At 41.7% G+C, this 25223-nt stretch overlaps 1 protein-coding gene across 5 annotated transcripts in view; it reads left to right on the forward strand.

The window, feature by feature from the left end:
- The window catches only part of HERC3 (HECT and RLD domain containing E3 ubiquitin protein ligase 3), a 143201-nt gene that overhangs the window by 79839 nt on the left and 38139 nt on the right, over positions 1-25223 (forward strand). For 4 of the 5 annotated variants that reach the window (XM_060115054.1, XM_060115087.1, XM_060115061.1 and 1 more), the window contains exons 17-23: positions 8037-8060; positions 8152-8241; positions 9405-9575; positions 11380-11523; positions 12723-12889; positions 16050-16116; positions 17830-17912. In XM_060115054.1, coding sequence (XP_059971037.1) covers positions 8037-8060; positions 8152-8241; positions 9405-9575; positions 11380-11523; positions 12723-12889; positions 16050-16116; positions 17830-17912 — 746 coding nt within the window. The remainder of the gene's footprint in view (positions 1-8036; positions 8061-8151; positions 8242-9404; positions 9576-11379; positions 11524-12722; positions 12890-16049; positions 16117-17829; positions 17913-25223) is intronic. The other variant, XM_060115077.1, reaches the window with a different exon arrangement.

Below are 25223 nucleotides of genomic sequence, written 5' to 3' on the forward strand. Positions count from 1 at the left end.
TCTTGGTTATTTAGTAGTGTATTGTTTAGTCTCCATGTGTTTGTATTTTTTACAGATTTTTTCCTGTAATTGATATCTAGTCTCATAGCATTGTGGTCAGAAAAGATGCTTCATATGATTTCAATTTTCTTAAATATTCTGGAAACCGTTCCATGAACATTTGAGAGGAAGGTGTATTCTGTTGTTTTTGGGTGGAATGTCCTATAAATATCAATTAAGTCCATCTTGTTTGATATATAATGTAAAGCTTGTGTTTCCTTTTTTCTTTTCATTTTGGATGATCTGTCTTGGAAAGTGGGGTGTTAAAGTCCCCTACTATGATTGTATTATTGTCAATTTCCCCTTTTATGGCTGTTAGCATTTGCCTTATGTTTTGAGGTGCTCTATGTTGGGTTCATAAATATTTACACTTGTTATATCTTCTTGGACTGATCCCTTGATCATTATGTAGTGTCCTTCTTTGTCTCTTCTAATAGTCTTTATTTTAAAGTCTATTTTGTCTGATATGACAATTGCTACTCCAGCTTTCTTTTGATTTCCATTTGCATGGAATATCTTTTTCCATCCCCTTACTTTCAGTCTGTATATGTCCTTAGGTCTGAAGTGGGTCTCTTGTAGACAGCATGTATGCAGATCTTGTTTTTGTATCCATTCAGCCAGTCTGTGTCTTTTCGTTGGACCATTTAATCCATTTACATTTAAGGTAATTATCGATATGTATGTTCCTATAACCATTTTCTTAAGTGTTTTTGGTTTGTTATTGTAGGTCTTTTCCTTCTCTTGTGTTTCCTGCCTAGAGAAATTCCTTTAGCATTTGTTGTAAAGCTCGTTTGGTGGTGCTGAATTCTCTTAGCTTTTGCTTGTGTGTAATGGTTTTAATTTCTCCGTTGAATCTGAATGAGATCCTTGCTGGGTAGAGTAATCTTGGGTGTAGGTTTTTCCCTTTCATCACTTTAAATATGTCCTGCTACTCCCTTCTGGCTTGCAGAGTTTCTGCTGAAAGATCAGCTGTTTATTTTATGGGGATTCCGTTGTATGTTATTTGTTGTTTTTCCCTTGCTGCCTTTAATATGTTTTCTTTGTATTTAATTTTTGACAGTTTGATTAATGTGTCTTGGTGTGTTTCTCCTTGGATTTGTTCTGTATGGGACTCTCTGTGCTTCCTAGACTTGATTGACTATTTCCTTTGCCATATTAGGGAAGTTTTCAACTCTAATCTCTTCAAATATTTTCTCAGTCCCTTTCTTTTTCTCTTCTTCTTCTGGGACCCCTATAATTCAATTTTGGTGCGTATAATGTTGAACCAATGGTCTCTGAGACTGTCCTCAATTCTTTTCATTCTTTTTCTTTACTCTGCTCTGCGGTAGTTACTTCCACTATTTTATCTTCCAGGTCACTTATCCGTTCTTCTGCCTCAGTTATTCTGCTGTGATTCCTTCTAGAGAATTTTTAGTTTCATTTATTGTGTTGTTCATCAGTGTTTGTTTGATCTTTAGTTCTTCTAGGTCCTTGTTAAACGTTTCTTGTATTTTCTACATTCTGTTTCCAAGATTTTGGAAACTTTGGAAACTCATTACTCTGAATTCCTTTTCAGGTAGTTTGCCTATTTCCTCTTCATTTGTTTGGTCTGGTAAGTTTTTACCTTGCTCTTTCATCTGCTCTGTGTCTCTGTCTTCTTATTTTGCTTAAATTACTGTGTTTGGGATCTCCTTTTCACAGGCTGCAGGTTCATAGTTCCCATTGTTTTTGGTGTTTGACCCCAGTGGCTAAGGTTGGTTCAGTGGGTTGTCTAGGCTTCCTTGTGGAGGACAGTGGTGCATGTTTTCTGGTGGATGAGACTGGATCTTATCTTTCTGGTGGGCAGGACCACGTCTGGTGGTGTGTTTTGGGGTGTCTGTGACCTTATTATGATTTTAGGCAGCCTCTGTGCTAATGGGTGAGGTTGTTTTCCTGTCTTGCTAGTTGTTTGGCATAGGGTGTCCAGCACTGTAGCTTGCTGGTCGTTGAGTGGAGTTGGGTGTTGGTGTTGAGATGGAGATCTCTGGGAGAGCTTTCGCCGTTTGATATTACGTGGAGCTGGGAGGTCTCTGGTGGACCAGTGTCCTGAACTCGGCTCTCCCACCTCAGAGGCACAGGCCTGACACCTGCCCGGAGCACCAAGACCCTGGCAGCCACACGGCCAGGTATGTGGGGAGTTTCTTGCCTTTTGGGAGGTCTGAGGTCTTCTGCCAGTGTTCAGTGGGTGTTCTGTAGGAGTTGTTCCACGTGTGGATGTATTTCTGATGTATTTGTGGGGAGGAAGGTGATCTCCACATCTTACTCCTCCGCTATCTTAAAGGTCTCCCTCAGCTTATTTTAAAGAAGAGGTGGTAGTGACTTATTTATTTCCGCTTATTAACTGCCATCATCTACACTTGAAAAACAAATAGCACACAGAGTGAGTGACTTTGTGGTCCCCATAGAGGGCCTCAGAAGTGAGAAAGTGAGTGATACAAAGAAAATGCATCATTGTAAAGCAACCATACTCCAATAAAAATTAATTTAGAAAAAAACAGAGAAAAAAAAAGAAAATGCTTTAAAAATAAAGACTGGAGTCAACCTGACATCAGCTGTCTGTTTCGTCCGGGGCAGTGTCTGGTTTCGGGTAGTGTTATTGTGCGTGGTGAGATGAGGCAGCTGTGTGTGCCCCAGCATTGGGCGATGCTGGGAGCCAGATTTGCCCCCAGAGGGTACAGGAACACGTGGTGGCAGGCAGGCCCGAAGGCAGGGGCTCCTGGGTTTCCTCCTTGGTGTTTGTGTGATGCCTCTTGTCCCCAGTCACAGCCACATTTAGGAAGTGTTGACTTGGAATTAAAAGAAGGAAAAGAAAAGAAAAAGATATTCCCAATTCCCCAGTTGTCTAGTTCTGTACCATGTACTTATTCGTTGCTTCTATGTCATATACTTAAAAAAAATGAACAAAGGTTACCGGGCAGCCCCATTTCAAGCAGTAACGCTTGAAATATGATCCATCAGTAGTACTTTGCTGGTTATTGGTTGTGAGACTCACTTTTGGGGAATGGATGGCCCAGGACAAACAGCCTCTCAGGAGGGGATCACATATCTTACCAGTTCATATACATCCTTTTAGGTTAGGGAGAGCAGTCAGGCAGCAGAATCATAATACTGCTGTTTCAGTATTTCATTCACATAGTATGGAAATGCCAGCACTAATACCATTTCTAAAATATTCAGCATCTGCAAAATAAAAATCAGTGAAATTGGGCTTCCTTGGTGGCACAGTGGTTGGGAGTCCGCCTGCCGATGCAGGGGACATGGGTTCATGCCCTGGTCTGGGAGGATCCCACGTGACGCGGAGCGGCTGGGCCCGTGAGCCATGGCTGCTGAGCCTGCACGTGCAACGGGAGAGGCCACAGCAGTGAGAGGCCTGCGTACCGCAAAAAAAAAAAAAAAAAAAAAAAAAAAAATCAGCGAAATTATTATATTTCAAATACAAAAGCTCATAGACTTGTAAAAAATTTGTAGACATGTAAGTAGACTTTCATATAGGTCTGCTGCTCCTTTTGACTGAATACCCTTCCCTTCCTCACCCTCCATAGAGGTGGCACCTCAGTCCTCCCCCAGGGTGAGGGTCTTCTGGACCACCAACTCTCTGACCTTGGCTCTGGTTCCCAACAATAGTTTCTTTCCAGCCAATTTACCCACCTGAAAGCACGGTGACCCTGCCCTCCAGAAGAGAGATCAGCCTACCTCCAAAACTGGGCTCTTTCAGGGGGCAGGCAGGGGGCAGTGGGAGGGACTAGGAGCTGCAGAAGGTGGGCATTAAAAGGGTCTGGGAGGACTTGTGGTGGAGATTGCAGGGAGAGGCTGGTGGGAGAGAGTTGGAGAACTGGAGCGGGCCTGGAGAGAGTCAAGAAATACAGAAAAAGCTGCTGATTGATGTCTGAAATCACTCTATCACACCAGTAAAAATACTAGTATTTAAAAATACTAGATATGGGCTTCCCTGGTGGCGCAGTGGTTAAGAATCTGCCTGCCAATGCAGGGGACACATGTTGGGGCCCTGGTCCAGGAAGATCCCACATGCTGCGGAACAACTAAGCCCGTGCGCCACAACTCCTGAGCCTGCGCTCTAAGAGCCCGCAAGCCACAACTACTGAGCCCACGCGCCACAACTACTGACGCCTGCATGCTCTAGGGTCTGTGCCGCAACTACTGAGCCCGCGAGCCACAACTGCTGAAGTCTCCGTGCCTAGAGCCTGTGCTCCACAACAAGAGAAGCCACTGCAATGAGAAGCCCGTGCACCGCAACGAAGTGTAGCCCCTGCTCGCCGCAACTAGAGAGAGCCTGCGCACAGCAGCGAAGACCCAATGCAGCCAAAAATAACAAATAAATAAATAATAAATAAATTTATAAAAAATAAAAATACTAGATATAGTTGTCCCTCAGTATCAATAGCGGATTGGTTCCAGGAGCCCCCATCCCCATACCATGCTCAAGTCCCTCATATAAAATGTTGTATTATTTGCATATAACCTAAGCACATCCTGCCATAGACTTTAAATCATCTCTCGATTACTTATACAACTTAATACAGTGTAAATGCTATGTAAATATTTGCTGGTGTGTGGCAAATTCAAGTTTTGCTTTCTGGAATCTTCTGGAATTGTCTTTTTTATTTTTTTCCCTGCATATTTTCCATCTGAGGTTGGTTGAATCTGCAGATGCGGAACCGTGGATAAGGAGGGCTGACTGTATACTGCCAATGCTGTAAAGCCAACAACTGTTTTTATAGTAACTGTTTTCACTTCTCCCATAGTCACTTTTAATAGGAAGTGTTCAAAACTTTATCTTGCTTTATAGACCAACACACATGGTAAAGATCTTTTTTTTGCCTTGAGAATAGGCAAATAATGCTTAAAATAAAATCTCTTCTGAGAGGGAGGTTAGAAAATTCTGAATATTGGCACCAGTTTTGTGTTTTTTGTTTTTTGTTTTTTTTTTACCCGGTACGCGGGCCTCTCACTGTTGTGGCCTCTCCCGCTGCGGAGCACGAGCTCCGGACGCGCAGGCTCAGCGGCCATGGCTCATGGGCCCAGCCGCTCCGTGGCACGTGGGATCCTCCCAGACCGGGGCACGAACCTGCATCGCCTGCATCGGCAGGCGGACTCCCAACCACTGCGCCACCAGGGAAGCCCTGGCACCAGTTTTAAACACACTTTCCCAACACACTTATCCCAAGAGATACTTGTACCTGTTGTAGGTACCTAGTGCCGTTTTATGGTGTGTGTGTGTTTATTTTAGTGATTTCAATTCCAAAATTCAAAGTAATTAGAGAAGTAGGCATGAGAATGAATCAAGTCACTCTGGGTTCTGTGTGCAGGATTCCATACCTTGTCTCCCTCGACTGGAATCATTTCTCTGATTAGTGTTTCTCAGGCTAGGGAAATGTTCCAAGATCCCTGAAGGAACATGTTTCTAAAGAATAAGCAAGGGGAATTTTAATTAAAACTGCTTTTCAATGATTTCATTGAAATATACACAAATATAAAAGGAGGTAGATATACACTTCTTATTCATATAGCATTTAAATATTATAAAACCAAAGCAAATTTACAGATTAGATATTAACAAAACTCTAAAATCAATAAAACACAAATTAGCCTCATGCATTTAACGTGATGAGCAAGAAAGCCTTACTGAAGCCAAACCCCACTTTAATTGTGATCAGGACTGCGGGCTGCCAGGCCTGGGTACTTGAGTTCTGCAGCTTGTTCTATACACCCAGGGATGACTCAGCTCTCTTTTGTCCTTTCAGCTGCTATTAAACTTTCATTCATGCAGGGAGCCAGGACTGCAGTGGCCTTCTCCTGGGCACAAATGCATCACTTACAAAGGAAGACTGCTTTTCTTCTTTCTTATTACCCTTGGACAATTCAGTATACATGGCACCAGTGCAATCATTAAAATAAATGCAAATTATATGGTAACACATCATTATAAAGAGGTCATTCAGAATGTGTTTTTATTTTGTTTAGGATATCATTAAAAAAACCCCACAAAATTTAAAAATTGCATAGCGCACTTTCAGATCTCTGGGAATAAATCTATGGTTTTCTGTTTGAGAAATACTGCTACAGGTCAACATGATCTATGCTGTTGATTTTTTTTGTTTCTTTCTGTTAGGTTATGTAGCAAACATTATTCATTAACCTAACAAAACCTTTCAGGAGAGAGTTCCTTTTTTCTCCTGATAAATGAAACTAGCATACCTCTTAGACATGTTTGTGGTTGTATTTATTTATAGGCATACCTTGGAGAAATTGTGGGTTTGGTTCCAGACCACTGCAATAAAGCGGATATCACAATAAAGCAAGTCACACAAATTTTTTGGTTTCCCGGTGCATATAAAAGTTATGTTTATATTATAGTGTAGTCTATTAAGTGTGCAATAGTATTATGTTTAAAAAAACAATGTACAAACCTTAATTAAAAAATACTTTATTGCTAAAAAGTGTTAGCTGTCATTTTAGCCTTCAGCCAGTCGCAATCTTTTTGCAATGGTAACAACAAAGATCACTGATCACAGGTCACCATAACAAATAAGAATGAGAAACTTTGAAATATTGTGAGAATTACCAAAATGTGACACAGAGACATGAAGTGAACAAATGCTGTTGGAAATATGGCGCCCATAGTCTTGAGAGACTCAGGGTTGCCACAAAACTCAATTTGTGGGGAAGCGGGGGGAGGGTGGGATGAACTGGGAAATTAGGTTTGACATAAATATACTAACTACCATGTGTAAAACAGATAGCTAGTGGAAACCTGCTGTATAGCACAGGGAGCTCAGCTCGGTGCTCTGATGACCTAGATGGGTGGGATGGGGTGGGAGGGAGGTCCAAGAGGGAGGGGGGGATATATGTATACATATAGCTGATTCACTTCACTGTACAGCAGAAACTAACACAACATTGTAAAGCAATTACACTCCAATAATAAATAAATAAATAAATAATGTGAAAAACCCAAAATTTTTAAAAAAGCAGTATCTGTGAAACACAATAAAGTGAAGCACAATAAAACGAGGTATGTCTGTATTGTTATTCCCCTCCTAAAAAGTTTATTCAGATTTATTCACATATTGATGGAGTGTCTTCTGTAGGCCAGGCATTGGTCTAAGTGCCTAGTCAGGGACAGCTTTCTAAATATCTTTTTTTAAAAATTAATTAATTAATTTTTGGCTGCGTTGGGTCTTCGTTGCTGTGCGGGCTTTCTCTAGTTGCGGCGAGTGGGGGCTACTCTTCGTTGTGGTGCACGGGCTTCTCATTGCGGTGGCTTCTCTTGTTGCGGAGCACGGGCTCTAGGCACGTGGGCTTCAGTAGTTGCAGCACGCGGGCTCAGTAGTTGTGGCTCGCGGGCTCTAGAGCACAGGCTCAGTAGTTGTGGCACACAGGCTTAGTTGCTCCGCGGCATGTGGGATCTTCCCGGCCCAGGGCTCGAACCCGTGTCCTCTGCATTGGCAGGTGGATTCTTAACCACTGCGCCCCCAGGGAAGCCCCCCAGGGACAGCTTTCTAAATATTTAGTTTCTCCCAAGAGGAACTGTGTGTGTGTGTGTTTGTGTGTGTGTGTATAAAGGGAGACTTAACATGTTGACAGATGAAATTTTCATTATCCACTTTACCCAACAAGATTAACCTCTGAAGTCATGGTTGTAAAGCTCCTGTTTTGTAATTAGATTTCTTATAAATGAGAGTTCTATTAATATTGTGAATTATGGGGTTAGTGAAATGGTTTGTAAAGGTCCTTAAAAAAATTTTTTTTAATTGTTTTTAGTGTTCTGCTCAGTCAGTATTCATCAAAACAACTAGTCTGTTCCATCAAAACTCCAGTCAGCTGTTCAAATGGTGTTAGTTCCACGGCCAAATGGTCAGATAGGTTATCTGTTTTGTTTTTTGTTTTGTTATTTGTGGGATGTAGAAAGTTCAAGTTTTGAAATCCAACTAAGAGACTTTTTCTTTTTCTTTACATAGAAGGCTAGACCATCTATAATGCAGGTAAATGACTCTGTAAAATTTATTTTTGTATTTTTCCAACAGTATTCTCTGTGGGATACTATAATATTGCCAATAATATGTTTTATTCTAGGATGCTGTAACACTTTGTTCCTACCCTTTCATCTTTGATGCCCAAGCCAAGACCAAAATGTTACAGACCGATGCTGAACTGCAGATGCAGGTAACATATTTTAAACCTTACTTTCTCTTCTTATGGGTTTCTTTCATCTTATACATTCAGTTGTAATTTTTCCTAATAGGAGAAAGTTGATTTAGATGAAGTTCCATTGTAACTTTTAGAACTGTTAGAAAAATTTTCAGCAATTTTATATTGAATATAACACGTATACGTGAATGCACATCTACATAAACGGGGGTGGCAAGTGTCTTCATAAAGGGCCATATAGTAAATATGTGTCTTTGTGGGCCATACAGTTGTCTCAAGTATTCAGCTCTGTCGTAGTGTGAAATTTGAATTTTATATAATTTTCACATGTAGTGAAATATTTTTCTTCTGATTTTTTAAAAACTATTTTAAAATGTAAAAACTATTATCAGCTCAAGAGCTGTACAAAAGCAGGCAGCAGGCTGGATTCGGTCCTTGGGCCATTGTTTGCTGACCCCTGATAGATTTTTAAATGGAGCTTGGCAGTTCTTTATTGAGCAGAAACTCAAGTTACAGAGATTTGTTTATTTTAAACACCCATTTTTATTGTAAAATATAATTGGTTTTGACAAGCCTACAAAGACATCTGTGAATTAGCAATCCAGATCTACCAATTCCCATTGTTGGTGGATATATAACTTCATTCATCTCCCTCTCCCTTTCCCCATCTGTCTGTCTGTCTCTAGCTCTTATCTATATCTGTCTCTCTCTCTCCCTCTATATATATATGTTTTCACAGTGATAGGTTTTCCAGAGAAAATGGACATTTTTCAAAGAATAAACACCATTTAGCAAGGGGTTATTAGGTTTCTTTTCCTGCCACTTTGAAAGTCATAGTTTCTACCCACTGTCCGTCATCACGTTCTTCTACTAAGATATTATTTCAGTCTTAATCAGCTTAGTCTAAACCATTTTCCTGGAGTGAGTTATGGATCATATGGTTTATATAAAGTGTTTCAGTTAATCTCTTTGGGTTCAGATTAGAAAGATTTGTGTGTTTTGTAAACATGAGTAACTGAGAAAATCTACTGGAAAAGTTAGGAGGAAAATAAAGACCAAAATGGAGCTGCAGTCAGCCTGGCCCCGACCTACCCCCGGTCCAAAGGCAGGGCTGGCTGCTGTCCCCACTCACAGGTGCTCTCTGAGCGGTAACTGTGCTCTTGGATGTGCTGTTCCAGGTGGCGGTCAACGGGGCCAACCTGCAGAATGTCTTCATGCTTCTCACCTTGGAGCCTCTGCTGGCCAGAAGCCCCTTCCTGGTCCTTCATGTTCGCAGGAGCAACCTTGTTGGAGATGCCCTGAGAGAGCTGAGCATTCATTCTGATATTGATTTGAAAAAACCTCTCAAAGTGAGCGCTTCCGTATATTCCTCTAAATACCTTCCTGGGTTTTCTTTAAACAGTGTTGAGGAAGCAGCAGAGATTTTATTAAAATCCTGGAGTACAGCCATTCATTCTTTCTTTCATTCATTTTACAAGAATTTATTCACTTCCTTCTGTCCAATCACCAAACAGAACATCTCAACGTGACATCAGATAAAAATGCCAGTGGATTACTTGAGGGGAATATAGGGCCTTTTTTTGTCCGCTGTCTTCAGTTTACCTGCTCCAGCTCTACCAAAACCAAGCAAACAACAGCACTACTAACGCTTCAACTAGGTAAAACTACCAAGCCAGCATCTAGGAAGTCTTTGGATGTCAAAGATTTAAGAGAAGGAAGGTAAAAAAATAAATAAATAAAGAGAATGGAAAGGTAGTGAAATTGTCTGGGCAGCTGGTGGCCTGTTAGGATAGGCCCTCTCAGTACTTGGAAATGATTAAATTAAGAAATCGTCTTTCCTCAGAGAATAGGCATGTTTGTGTCACCGCTTAGTGTATTCCCAGGGCTTAGCCCAATGCTTGGTACGCGGTAGCTGGTCAGTAAATATTTAGTGAACTGTTGAAGTTTTAAGTGATTTACCTTTCCCTTCAGAAGACTCTCCGAACTCTATTTCCAATCCTGTTGTAAACTCCAGCTTCTGAAATGTAATAGGCAAGAAACTGATGGTCTCCATGATACCGTCACCCTTTTAAAAATTTCCAGTAAGTAGTATCAGTCCCATCAGTCTGCCTGGGAGTTCTCCCTAGAACTTCTGGGTTAGGTTTTTGATATTGCAAAGAGAGGGCGCTTTCTTTGCCCCTTGTTTACAATCAGTAATTCAGATGGGACAGTTCTTGCTTGGTAGCACGTTTGAGTTAAGTCTTCTGCTGGCATCCATATAATTGGAGACCTTTACTCTCTTGCTCTAGGCAACCTTGACCACAGGCACCGAGATAAGCTTGCTTTTTTTTTTTTTATTTTGGCTGCTCCATGCAGCACGCGGGATCTTAGTTCCCCGTCCCCTGATCAAACCCGTGGCCCCAGCACTGGAAGTGCGGAGTCTTAACCACTGGACCACCAGGGAAGTTCCCAGCATAAGCTTTCTTAAATGCTGTTTTTAGTTCTGTCCCTGAGCCCTTACCAGTAAAATGGGGATGCTAATAGTAATTCCAGTGTGTGAGCCTGTTCTGAGGATTAGCTTAGTGGAGTTTAAGTGCTGCCTGGCATGTAGGAGACTCTCAGTAAATCTCGTCCTTTGGTTTGCTGTGGCTGTTGTTGTGATGGGTCTCTCTATAGCCCCTCCCAGAGCCCAGGTCTGTGTCTGCTCAGAATGCACTCCTCCCTCTCATATGCATCAGTTAGTTCAAGAACCCCACTGAGAGAGATTTCTTCCTTTATTCAAGGTAGTCACTGCTTTTCTCTACGTGCCAGAACATTGACCTCTCAGTGTATCTGACTCTTTGAAAATAAAATGTATTCTCGAATTGGGTCTTTTATGTTTGCCTCCCTGCCCCAAATAGATGGTAAACTTTCTGTGGACATACGGTAAACTTCTGACTTGCTCTGTATCCCATGAAGTGCCTGGTAAAATTTTGTGTGTTTATAAGTGCCTTGTTAATAATCAGCAGATACACTTTGCAGTTTTCATTGCGTCCGTGTGTTCTCTGTTACATCTTCCTTTCTTTGTCCTGACTTTGGAAAGAATTTGCTAAAGAAAAACCAAACAACAAAAAAAACAAACATAAAATGCCAGTGATTTCCCTGAAATACTAATTCTGCTTTCATTATTTCAAGGTCATTTTTGATGGTGAAGAAGCAGTGGATGCTGGTGGCGTCACAAAGGAGTTCTTTCTTTTACTATTAAAAGAATTGTTGAATCCCATCTATGGAATGTTCACCTACTATCAGGATTCAAATCTCTTATGGTTTTCAGATAAGGTAAGTTAGTGATGTCACCATTCAACAGATGGATTGAATTAAACTGCCTTTTTTGTTGTCAGACCAATCCCTATAGCCTTCTGGTGTTTACAGAGGGGAGCATAACAAAGGTAGTCATTTAACATGAGTATCTTCATGTTTCCCGTCTTCATGTTTCACCTGTTGCTAGGACCTCATAGTGTGTTTTGTCACCCATTAGCCCCATTTCCATTTCTAGTAGGTAAGCTCCAAGTTTTGTAATCCTCGGAGGGTAGAAAGAGTATGGTATGATAAGGAAATTGGTTTTATGACATATAAAAAGTAGTTGTCAAATATATCTTATTTGAATAACAGTGATAGTATGTGTATGAATACCCATACAAATGTACACACACTCACATTTTTGAAAATTCAGTTGGAGAGCTAAGTTTTAAAAGGCATTCTCATTTCAAGCAGACTATCGTTTAGCTCTTTTTCTACCAAAGTTTTCTCCCTATATCTGCACTGTCTTGAAAGGTAGCCATTAGCTTCCTGTGGCTATTTAAGTTTACATTTTATTTAATTAAAATTAAGTAATAGTAAAGTCATTCCCTCAGTTGTACTAACCACCGTTCAAGTGCTCAGTAGACACATGTAGTTAGTGGCTGCCATCTGGGACGGCACAGAATAGAATATTTCCATCACTGCAGAAAGTTCTGTTGGACAGCATTGCTCTAAATGAGGGTAAGCTGTTCTCTGTATCACAGCTGAGCTGTAGATGCTTAACTTACAGCATTGCATCTTTGGGGGGCAGCTGAACTTTTGTTAGGGGTACTTCTCTGCTTCAGAAGGTAACTAAATATTAACGAGATCTTCATTCTTTCATACTGAAAATATTTTAAGGTAAATGGCAGATTGTTTTGAGGGCTGCAAACACTGCTTTTCTTTCTTTTTTTTAGAAAAATGTTTATTTATTTATTTTTGGCGGTGTCAGGTCTTAGTTGCGGCGCAGGCTCTTCGTTGTGGCATGCGGGCTCCAGAGCGCGTGGGCTCTGTAGTTGCGGCACGTGGGCTCTGTAGTTGCAGCACGCGGGCTTAGTTGCCCTGTGGCATGTGGGATCTTAGTTCCCCTACCACGGATCAAACCCACGTCCCCTGCATTGGAAGGCGGATTCTTAACCACTGGCCCACCAGGGAAGTCCCTGCTTTTCTTTTTAACACATGTGCACATGTGGTGAAAGTGTTTTGTAGAGCACAACTGGTTTCACTTAATCGGCATAACCTGCGGACTCGCCATCTACAACTCCACCGTGGTGGACCTGCACTTCCCGTTGGCTCTCTATAAGAAGCTGCTGAACGTGCAGCCTGGCCTGGAAGACTTGAAGGAGCTATCACCCACGGAAGGAAGGTACGGAGCTAGAAGACGGGAGCCTGGCGTGGAGAACTGCTCTGGCGCCGGGACCAAAGGTTGACAACATCATGTGTACAAGTTAAGAGTTTATCATTAGACTGGGCTGTGTGTGCTTTGTCTTAAGACGTGACTCCACAGCTACTGGCTTGAAGCAGTGCCTGTGTCACTCTAGGTGCAGAAGGAGAAAGGGGAAAAGGGAAGTCGTAGCTGCCCAGGAACCCAGCTGTCTGCTTTTCTTATCCTGAACAAAGAATTAGGACTTCGAGCTTTGTCCTGGTCCATAAGTACAGGGGAGAAAGTATTGAAAAGGGAGTCTGTATTTTGAAAAAACCTACAGGTCTCCCTGTCCTTCTGTGTTTCTCTTTTCTGTCACCTTGACTGTCACACCGCAGCCACACTCACTAGCACTTCTGGTCACCAAACGTCTGGCGGTTTCCCCCTACCACCACGTAATCCTCCACGACGCCAGCTGGTGTCCTGCAGTTCATCTCAGTTCTGACACCGTCTACCTAGAGATGGCATTGGATCCCACAAGCTCAGTGCTTGGTTCCTCCAGACTACTCTCACCCACTTCGGGTGCCAGTCGCAAGCAGTAGGTGCCCAGGTTACCCACAACTTCTGTCTGATCTGGTTACAAATCAGAAGTTCTCGTGACCCCTCCTTGGGCCCGATGAATTTCCTAGAGCGGCCCGAAGAATTCAGGGAAACACTTAGGTTTAGCAGTTTATTCAAGGTTTACGATAAAGGATACAGATGAACAGCCAGTTGAAGAGATACATAGGGTGAGGCCTGGAGGGGCCCTGAGTGTAGTAGGAGCTTCTGACCCCATGGAGTTGGGGTGTACTACCCTCCCCCTGTGTGGATGTGTTCACCAACCTGGAAGCTCCCTGAAGCCCCTACTATTGGGATTTTAAGGAGGCTTCCTTACGGGTGATCAATTATGACCTTCATTTCCAGCCCCTCTCCCCTCTCTGGAGAATAGGGGGTGTGGAGCTGAAGACCACGGCTGGGTCCTTCTGGTGACCAGCCCCCGCCCAGGAGCCCACCCAGAATCACCCCATTAGAACAAAAGATGCTCCTGATCCTCTCATCACTTAGGGTTTGGGGAGCCCCGTGCCAGGAACTGGGGACAGAGACCAATGTATGCATTTTCTGTTATGTCACAGAGCCTTTTTAAGAAAGTAGTTTGAGATATAATTCGCATACCACACAATTCACCCAGCTAAAGTATACAATTCAGTGACTTTTAGTATATTCAGAGTTGTACAGCCTTTATTACAATCAATTTTAGAATATTTTCATCACCTGAAAAAGAAACCTGGTGCTGCTTAGTCGACATCCCCAACTTCCTCATCCCCCAAGCCCTAGGCAACCACTAAGCTACTTTCTGTCTCTATTGATTGTCTATTCTGAATATTTCACACAAATAGAATCATACCATGTGTTTTTTTTTGTTTGTTTGTTTGGTTTTTTTTGCGGTACGCGGGCCTCTCACTGTTGTGGCCTCCCCCGTTGCGGAGCACAGGCTCCGGACGCGCAGGCTCAGCGGCCATGGCTCACGGGCCCAGCCGCTCCGCGGCACGTGGGATCTTCCCGGACCGGGGCACGAACCCGTGTCCCCTGCATCGGCAGGTGGACTCTCAACCACTGCGCCACCAGGGAAGCCCCATGTGTGTTTTTTTGTGACTGGCTTCATTCACACAGCACATTTTCAAGGTTCATCTAAGTTGCAACTTGTATCAGTATTTTATTTCTTTTTGTTGCCAACTAATATTTTGTTATATGGATATATACCACATTTTGTTTATCCATTCATCAGTTGATGGACTTTTGGCTTTCTCCTACCTTCTGGCTATTACTAATAGTGCTGCTGTGGATATTCTTACAGACTTTTTGTGTTGATGTAAGTTTTCATTTTTCTTGGGTATGTACCTAGGAGTGGAATTGCTAGGTCAAATGGTAACTCTATGTTTAGCCTTTTGAGGAACCTCCAGACGGTTTTTCAGCGTAGTGGAGCCATGTTTTTATGTTATTATTCTTTCTGGCTCTTAAAAACTCCTTTTATTCTGAGTTTCTCTGTATTGATTTTAGGTAGCATAAGGCAAAGTATATAAAAAGACACCATATCTGTGACTTTCTCTAAACAGTACAATTCTTTTGACTTCAACAGGAAGGAACATCCCTTTTTTATGGAGAAAGAATACTGATTTTGAGATGGAGATAGAGGAAGGGTGGTCTCTAAGGTGCCCTCTGGAAATGAGACTGTCACACCACCAGTATAGGACACCAATACAGAGAAATCATCAAGGATGTGGGGAGAGGGTGCACAGAGAGAGGAAAAGAAAATTTAGAAGGAATATAAAAAAATGACAGAGGAGACCCAGGCTGGGTTGCTTTTTTTGGTAACTGAGTGTGACAGAAATGCGTGCTATTTTCTTTGCCAACCTGGCTGAGAATGATACATTTCAAGTAATCTTGGCTGGTTAACTGGAAACAGATTTAAATTCCACACTAAGAATTTTCTTTCTGGGCAATTTTCTTTCTTTATGGAACTGCCAGACTCCGCGATCACTAAAGAAGAAAGTGTGAATGAGGTCTAGTAATAAGAACGTATTCTTGTGAGAGTATACGATATGATCATTGTTGGCAGAAACATGTTTTGATGTTCTTTAATATGGCAGTTCTTTACCATACAGAGCCCCTTGCATTAACAAGTAAGCCATTAAGATTCCTAAGTGGATACAGTGACTTTGTAGCTTTTTTTTTTTTTTATAGTAAGAGGATTTTTCTACTAATGCGTATGGGTAAAGCAAGTCTGTAGGACCGCTGCAAGACCATCTCCTCATGTATCTATTTCTGAGGAATACTAGAGTTAACACATGTGTCAGATATGACTCCATCTGAATTTCTTCATAAATTCAGTAAGATATGTCAGTAGGAACAGAGAATGATTAATGAGTGTCTTACAAGTCAACTGCCATATTTCTTTTCAAGATACAGTTAACATGATTTTCTGTCAGTCTGGATTTATGTTCATTCTAGAATCTTCTTTTATAGCGTTTCCTTGCAAACAGTCTGGTGGGCATGTGACTGAGAGAGAAACACTATTGCCATGTCTGATTTGCCTCATTTCCTTTCTCTGTCAATCTGTGATTAGGAGTCTTCAAGAACTTTTAGATTACCCTGGGGAAGATATTGAGGAGACTTTCTGCCTCAACTTCACGGTAAGGATTTCCACAGTTTACTCATGTTTGTAGCTGTCTCTTTCATCATGCTTACAAGTCACAATTAACATTAATTTTTCTCCAAATGAAAGAACAAATTCAGAGACTTCTCTGAACCAAATTATTTTAGTCATAGTGTCTTTTTTGTTTTTATTTTTTAAATTTTATTTATTTATTGGCTGCATTGGGTCTTTGTTGCCGTGTGCAGGCTTTCTCTAGCTGCAGCGAGCGGGGGCTACTCTTCGTTGCGGTGTGCAGGCTTCTCACTGCGGTGGCTTCTCTTGTTGCGGAGCACAGGCTTTAGGCACATGGGCTCAGTAGTTGTGGCACACGGGCTTAGCTGCTCTGCAGCATGTGGGACCTTCCCGGACCAGGGCTGTCCGGGCTCGAACCTGTGTTCCCTGCATTGGCAGGCGGATTCTTAACCACTGCGCCACCAGGGAAGTCCCTTTAATGTCTTTTTTAAAATCAAAGTATAGTTGCTGTACAATATTATATCAGTTACAGGTGTACAATATAGTGATTCACAATTTTTAAAGGTTATACTCCATTTATAGTTATTATAAAATATTTGCTATATTCCTCATGTTGTACAGTATGTCTTTGTAGCTTATTTTATACCTAATAGCTTGTACGCCTTAGTCCCCTACTGCTATACTGTCCCTACCCTCTTCCCTCTCCCCACTGGTAACCACTGGTTTGTTCTCTAAATCTGTGAGTCTGCTTCTCTTTTGTTATGTTTACTAGTTTGTTGTGTTTTTTAGATTCTATGTACAAGTGACATCGTACAGTATTTGTCTTTCTCAGTCTGACTTATTTCACTTAGCATAAAACCCTCCAAGTTCATCTGTGTTGCTGCAAATGGCACAATTTCCTTCTTTTTCATGGCTGAGTAGTATTCCATTGTGTACATGTGCCACATCTTATTTACCCATTCATCTGCTGATGGACACTTAGGTTGCTTCCATATCTTGGCTATTGTAAATAATGTTGCTGTAAACATTGGGGTGCATGTATTTTTTGGAATGTTTTTGTTTTTTTCAGATATATACTCAGGAGTAGAATTGGTGGGTCATATGGTAGAGTGTCTTGAATGTTACAGGAGTTCAGTAAATGTGTTGAATAAATGAATGAATGATTAATCTATACAATTAAGATAATTACTGAAGCATTATTCCTCTTTACTCCTATGCATATAATTTCTTCTCTGGAGTTCATATCATTTTCTCTTTGATTGCATTTATTGGCAACTCCATGTCTTGGCATATATACACTACCAAATGTAAAATCAATAGCTAGTGGGAAGCAGCTGCATAGCACAGGGAGATCAGCTCAGTGCTTTGTGACCAGCTAGAGGGGTGGGATAGGGAGGGTGGGAGGGAGGGAGACACAAGAGGGAAGAGATATGGGGATATAGGTATATGTATAGCTGATTCACTTTGTTATACAGCAGGAACTAACACAACATTGTAAAGCAATTATACTCCAATAAAGATGTTAAAAAAAAAAACAGTAATGAAGAAAAAAAAAAGATATCTTTTTAAGGTGCCAGTGCTCTCTGACTCAGGTTCCCTTTCTCCCCCTGAGAATGTTCTGTGGTAATAAGTAGTCATTAAGCTACATTTGTTCCTAAAGCTTCTCTCAGTCATTGGGGTCTAGAAAGATAAGTGGTCTACAAAATTGAAATGTTTCTTTCTTCCCCCTTAAATATAGATTTGTCGAGAAAGCTATGGTGTGGTTGAACAGAAGAAGCTGATACCTGGGGGAGACAGAGTGGCTGTGTGCAAGGAGAACAGGTTAGTCCTGACCCTGGACCGTGCACACATTACTTCATTTCTCTGCACTTTTCCTTTTAAGACCAAGACTGAAGTTAAATTTTCATCCCTTCTTTAGAGGGAGTAAAGGTGCTAAGGCAACTTTAGGGGTTTAACAGTAGAGGAAGCAGCAAACCTGGGTTCAGGAGATAACTGTTGTAGTTCTCCATCTCTGTCTTACTGGCTTTGACCCTGAGCAGATCACGTAAGCTCTCTGATCTCAGTTTCTCATCTGTCAAATGGGGTTATAATAACTGTCCTGCCTCCCTCATGGAATGGTTGTGAGACCAAAGTGAGATAATTGATAGGAGAACATTTTGGAATGAATGAACTCCCAGCATTTAGCACAAAGTTTCCAGTATCCAGCAGAGTGACTGGCATAAAAATGCTCCAAAAAATGTGTTGAATAAGCGAATGCTGTAAAGATGCTTACTATTATTGGGGTTTTGTTGCTGAAGAATTTGTAATACAGGTTTTAAATTAAATTCTTTCTGCCTCATGAAAATTAATTCAAGTATATCTGATTTTTCAGGGTAGTTTTCTCTGTGTTATCCCTTTGGAGGAGAAAAAAATTCAATTTTGTTTGCTTTTGAATTAAATTATGAGTGAGGTTGTTGGCCATCTGCATATTAATTAATTCAGTTTACAAGCACTGAGTGTCTGCTGTGTATGCCAGGCATGTTGCTGGGTATAGGAAATAAGTAACTTTTATCCTCAAGACTAGCTGGGAAGGGGCAGTGTAATGAATGGTTGCAGTAGATTATGGTGCATGTGATAGGAAAGTGATAGGCCAAGTGCCAGGGGACCAGGGGGAGAGGCCATAACACTTTGACCAAACACTGAAGAGGGAAAACATTTTAGACACAGTGAATAATATGAGTCAGACTCTCAAATTTAACACATGCCAGAGAATGATGAGTATTTGTGGGGCGGGGGTTAGGGTGTGGATGGAGGGTGGGTGCAGTAGTATTGGGGTGGTGCTTGTCAAGACCTTGAACGGGTTTGCAGTGGGACATGGCTGACCTCTGTTTGAGTGATGACTGGTGGCCATATGGAAGTCAGCCACGTGTGGAGAGGCCCATTAGGAGGCTGTTGAGGTAGCTCAAGGGCGGGGTGGTAAGGGCCAAAGTGAAGGTAGCAGGGATACGGAGCCGGCTGTGTGTTTATGTAATCAGCAGGAGCTCGTGTCTCATTATATACAGATGGTACTAGAGAGGCATGTAATGGTTTTCTTTTTTAATCTATTTATTTATTTATTTATGGCTGCGTTGGGTCTTCGTTGCTGCGCACGGGCTTTCTCTAGTTGCAACGAGCAGGGGCTACTCTTTGTTGCCGAGCGGTCTTCTCACTGTGGTGGCTTCTCTTGTCATGGAGCACGGGCTCTAGGCGCACGGGCTCCGTAGTTGTGGCTCGTGGGCTCTAGAAGCACAGGCTCAGTAGTTGTGGCGCACATGCTTAGCTGCTCCGCGGCATGTGGGATCTTCCCGGACCAGGGCTCGAACACCCATGTCCCCTGCATTGGCAGGCAGATTCTTAACCATTGCGCCACCAGGGGAAGTCCCGAGAGGCACGTATTGATAACAACTCTGAGGCTTCTAATTTGGAGAGCTGACCAACAGGAAACAGAATCTGTAGCGCAGGGTGGAGGGGAAAGAGTTCTATTTTGTATATGTTGATTTTGACATGTCTGTGTGATACCTAGGTGATTTTGTTTAGAGCTGAAAATTTATGTCTATCATCAAGAGAGGTCTTTTTTTAAAATGAATTCATAGGTTTTTTTTTAAGTAGGATGTTTTCTTTTTCTTTTTTGCATTTAAAATTTTGATACAGGCTTTAAAGGTTACTTTCCATTTACAATTATTACAAAGTATTGGCTGTATTCCCATATTGTACAGTACACCCTTGAACCTATCTTACACCAGGTAGTTTATACCTCCCACTCCCCACCCCCTATGTTGCCCCTCCCCGCGACAGGTAACCATAGTTTGTTCTCTGTGTCTGTGAGTCTGCTTCTTTTTTGTTATATTCACTAGTTTGTTGTATTAGAAGAGAAGTCTTATATCAGTAGTTTATTTGTTTACTTACGCCCGTCTTAATCACCAGTGAATTTGAGGTTGCCTACACAAGGAAAAAAGTGGTGAAATAAATAAAAAACGAGGACAGGGAAAATGTCTGTTCTTAGATGAGTTGTATGTATTAGAATAGAAAGTAGACTCTTGAGATGAGGATTTAGGGACTGTTAGCACATTAGCTAGAGACAAAACTTATTGGCTTAAAGAAGTGTTAGGGGTGAGGAAAGATGAGGGAGTAGCAGTCTCCACTTGGGAGGGTTGTGAGCGAGGGAAGCCTTCTGGAAGCAAGGGTTCACTGAAGCTATGGAAAAAGTTACAGATGAAGAGAAGTTGTATGCTGTTTTAAGCATGTTGGGAAATTAAAGCTAATTCACTCTGGGTGTTAGTTGGCTTCTTACTGTAAATAGTTGCAAAGATGCAAACAGAGATCCTATGAAATTCACTCTATCCAAGTGATGTATGTTGGCTTCCTCCCATAAGTTTTCCCTTTGGAAAGCAGGAATGATAGAAAAACTGACAGGCCTCTTCTTCCATCCTTTTACATTTTTAAAGATAGCTAGAAGCCAAAGTGGTCTAATGTAACATTCAGTAATCTTTTTTTGTCATGTAAACCTTCCAGACTATCCAGGAAGCCTCAGCTTTGGGGAAAGTGTGAGCTATAATAACAGAATTAAGTAAAATAATCCAGAGGTTGCTAGGTACCCAACAAAATGGCTTCAGATGATGAAATTATGTTGACTCTGGGAATCTAATACAGAGGCTAGTCTTGTCTCAAGTAGGTGTTTCAATCGAAACTCTAACTTGATAGGAATCTTTTGGAGCTGAAAGCACTGTCCTTTCTTTATTTACATAACGTTGGTATTTTTGTTAACAGCAAATGATTTGTTTAATAAGAACAGTCTCATTATTCCATAGAGTCTGATAATGTTTTTATTTTTTATTTTACTTATTTTTAATTTTTAAATATTTATTTATTTATTTGGCTGCAATGGGTCTTTGTCATGGCACCTGGGATCTTCGTTGCAGCATGTGGGATCTTTAGTTGAGGCATGCGGGATCTTGAGTTGCGGCTTGTGAACTCTTAGTTGCCGCATGTGGGATCTAGTTCCCTGACCGGGGATCGAACCCGGGCCCCCTGCCTTGGGAGCGCGGAGTCTCAGCCACTGCACCACCAGGGAAGTCCTTGATACTGTTTTTAGAATTGGGGGATTTATGGCCGATCATAAAGTGGCTTTGTGGGTCCAGGTGATTTCTCTTCCCTCCTGGTTTTGATGATTGCTGTATTACATATGTATGTATATATGTATGTAGATACATCTATAGCTTTTAGTCTTTCAAAGGATGTCTGAGGTTTTGCGTCAGATTTCAGACACGACAGTGTGTGCATCGTTTGTTAGGAGCTAACAGTGGGCTGGGCAAGCGGCCTGAGGAAGGGCATATTCAGAATTTCTTCACATTCTGGTGGGTCATCCTAATGTGCTGTGTGTTGGATACACCGTGTGGGGAAAAGAGTGGTGTCGTGTGGGCATAGGTGACGTGTGATGTAGTCTGCAGAAGAGGCAGTTGTTGGGACTTTTCTTTTTCATATCTTTGTAAAATTATTGCGCTTGGAGTACTTTTTGTCTCTGCCTTTTTTGCTCTCTGTCTCTTTCCGGGTCTGAGTTTTTCTCTTTCTGTCTCTCTGCTTCTCTCTCTCTCTCTCACTCTCACTGTCTCTCCTTATTCAGGTGTTTCTTTGAATCAGCAATTGAATTCACTTAATAGTTGAGAGACAGTTTGTGCAGGAGCACTGAAGTAGACCACAGTTTCTTTAGGGTGATAAGCTGTTCTCATATGTAACCGTAAATGAAATATGAAGACAAAATTGATTAATTGGATCGGAAGGGGTTCAGAGAAATCCACGTGGACAGATGCGTCTGGGAGGATGGATATGGGATTAGAGCTGTTGGGAGGACTCCTAAGATTTGGATACTAGAAAGTAGAGATGAGGACATGATAAAAAGGGAAAGGTGCTCATCTGTAAAGTTCGTGAGCAAAGGAGTTGCATGATAGATGTGGGTCCGTGGCACACTTTCTTTCTTCGTCTTCTTTTTTTCCTTCCCCATTATTTATATCTGTTGCTGACTCTTGGGCTGCACCCCACAGTCCTACGAGCTCTGTACTTGCCCAGCCTTAAGACCGAAGAAAGAGCCCGGAGTCAGCAACAGAGACATCAGTGGTTTACTGGATGGGAGATCTTACATGTCTGAAGCAAGGTTTTGGAGCGACACCCCACTGTGTGCGTCCGAGGTCAGGCAGGAGGTGGTGGCAGTCTTTGCTACCGGGGGGATGGGGGAGGTTACCAGTTATGGGGGAATTAACGTCAGGTTGGCTGTCAGTTATCAGGGAAACCAGTAGAGGGGCATGCCCCTCAACACCCCTTTGATAAGCTATCTTCACGGAGGTGTTCTGATCTCACATGAGAACGGTCATTAGCTAGGACCTGGGGCAAGTATGTAGGAAGGTCAGTCATGTGAGTAGGTGTAGGTGAAGCAGGCACAGGTAGAGCAGGGGATGGACAGAGAGCAAGAGAACAGCCATCTTGAACGTCCCGACCATACAGTGACACACATGCACTCCTGGACATTGCTGATCCCATGAGGGGTCCTCAGAATCGGTGTGGAGAGCGTGCTTTTGTTTACAGCCCATGTGGGTTCCTGTTCTCTGTCTTTGCAGTTATTTGCCCCTAATTGACCTCAGGGCTGCTTCTACAAAACATTTTCCATAAGGATGTTCTGATGACATGCAGGTTCCTTAAAAGAAAGACAGTACATAATTTCAAGGGAGTAATAAGGGAACTTATGTTATTCTTTTACTCGTATTACAAAACTCCATTGTTCTGTTACCATGACTTTCTAAAAAATAGCTTCTCTCTTTCTAAAAAAGTTTTCAAATCTTTGTGCAATAAAACGTGCTGTCGTTTTAAATATTGCCAGGCAGAGGGGGATTCTTATTTTTATTGCCAGTACGCGGTGCTTGAAATTTAAACACGGAATGGCTTCTGTGTGAGGTGCAAGTTTGGGTTTCGGCTTTTCTGGGTTGCTAGCACTCACCGAACACACGGTGGTGAGCTCACCCGCTGCTTTAGGCACTGTTGTCCATGACTCTGTACTCGGTGACAGGAGCAGCCCCCCTTGCTGACACAGTTACCTGTTGGGAAGGCTTCTGAGAACCCAGTGTGGTTACTGCCTCGTTACATCGTATTGCTGTCAGAGTTAGGGAGAGCCAGAAGAAGACAAGCAGATGTTTTTTCCTTTATCTTTAATGTTGCAAAAAGCAGAAATCTTAACATTAAAGCATGTTGAGATCCCGGTAAGAAAGCTTGTATACGACGGTAAAAGATTAATCATTGCAGCTGTTATTTCCTTTTGACTGTTACATGCCATAACCGCATCACTGGGGGTCCTTTTTGGGTATCTCATAGATTAGTCTAAGAAAATTAAATGAAAGAATCAAAAGAATAACACCTGCTGGATTTTTAACTTGAGTGTTGTGTATACAGGTACTGCTGGCATTGACGCTGTTTCTGTTAACAGTAAGATATTTGCTGGCACCACTGCCCTGGAGGGAAATGTCAGAAGGGTACCAATTCTTTATCCATAATTTATTACATTCCATTTGGACTTAAAATTGCTTTCTTTCCTTGGACAAGAGCTGCAGACAGACAATTGAATTATAAGCATCCAGGTAAAAGAACATCCGTGGGTGATTTCTGGTGGCCACATCTTAGCTAAATCTTCGAACCACTGGCAGTCACATCTGAATAATACTGCATTACATGACTATTTGTGGTTAAGTATTTCTCACACTCTGTGGCATGGTGTTACTACCATTAATAAAAAACCCCGCATATCATTCTAGATTTCCCCCAGTTTAACTCAATTTAATCAAATTAAATGCAACAAATATCTTCCCCCATTTCTTCCATGTTAAAAAAGGGGTGGGGAGAGGGAATAGTGAAAAGGAAATGCCAGGCTTAAGGTAAGTGCTCCAAAGGGCACCTAGATTCCATAGAGAGAACCTGAGAATAAAACCCACACATGACAAATACTTCTAGCTCCTTAAGATCTACTGAAGTTAGGACTAATGAAAGACTTCACTTGATCTCTCTCTTTTTTTTTTAACATCTTTATTGGAGTATAACTGCTTTACAATGGTGTGTTAAAGCACTTTGCTTTATAGCAAAGTGAATCAGCTATACATATACATACGTTCCCATATCTCCTCCCTCTTGTGTCTTCCTCCCACCTTGATCTCTTGAGATAGTCTGTGAGAGGTGTAATCGTTAAGATCTGCATGGTACTCGCACTGGGCTGTTATAGGAATAGCAGATAATTTAAATGCCAGTAACATTTCTCGAGTGCTTCCCTTGTGTCAGGCATTATTCTGAGTCCTTCACATGCAGTCCTCCCCACTTTACAGTTGAAGAAACTGAGGCAGAGAGAGACATAAGTCACTTGTTCAAGGTTACACAGGCAGAAGTCCAGTGTTCAGACACCAGAGCCAGGATTCAGAGCCATTCTGTTTGACTGAGGGCTTGTGCTCTCAGTACACTGCCACTTAGAGGGCCAAGACCAGGGCTCCAGAGTCCCCATGTCCCCTCATCCCTAGAAGATAAATGACTTCAAAGAGTTTGCCGTTTTCGTTTCAGGCAGACTATGCAATTTTTTAAAAACAAAGTTGGCATAGTTAAAGACATACAATGTACGTATAAAAGTGTATGTCTGAATTTTTAAACTTACGTTGAGATGATGTTTATATCTATAATGTTATTATAAAGCCCTCATGGACACCCTTAATAATGGCTGCACAGCCTGCTGTGTAAATGTGTATTTTCTGTTCCTTCCCTTTTGGGTATCTGGCTTGTTTCTGTGTTCTTTTTTTTTTTTTCTTTCCCTTTTTTTCTTTCTCTTCCCCCTCCATTTTTAATAACACTGTATCAGTCATCTTATGTATAAAGCTTTGTTTGTTTTTAAAATTTCTTTTTAATGGTAAGGTCCCAAGGGTGAAATTGAATTAGTGTATATCATTTTGAATTTGTTGATATTTTTACTAAATTGATTTTGCTAATGAATTATACCAGCTTATACATTATCATCAGTGTATGAGAAGTACCCATTTCATCGAATCCTTACAAATACTGAGTGTTCTTTTTTTTTTTAATCTAATCTAATTTAGTAAG

This window comes from Mesoplodon densirostris, chromosome 1 (genome assembly GCF_025265405.1).
Source record: "Mesoplodon densirostris isolate mMesDen1 chromosome 1, mMesDen1 primary haplotype, whole genome shotgun sequence".
Taxonomy (NCBI): Eukaryota; Metazoa; Chordata; class Mammalia; order Artiodactyla; family Ziphiidae; genus Mesoplodon; species Mesoplodon densirostris.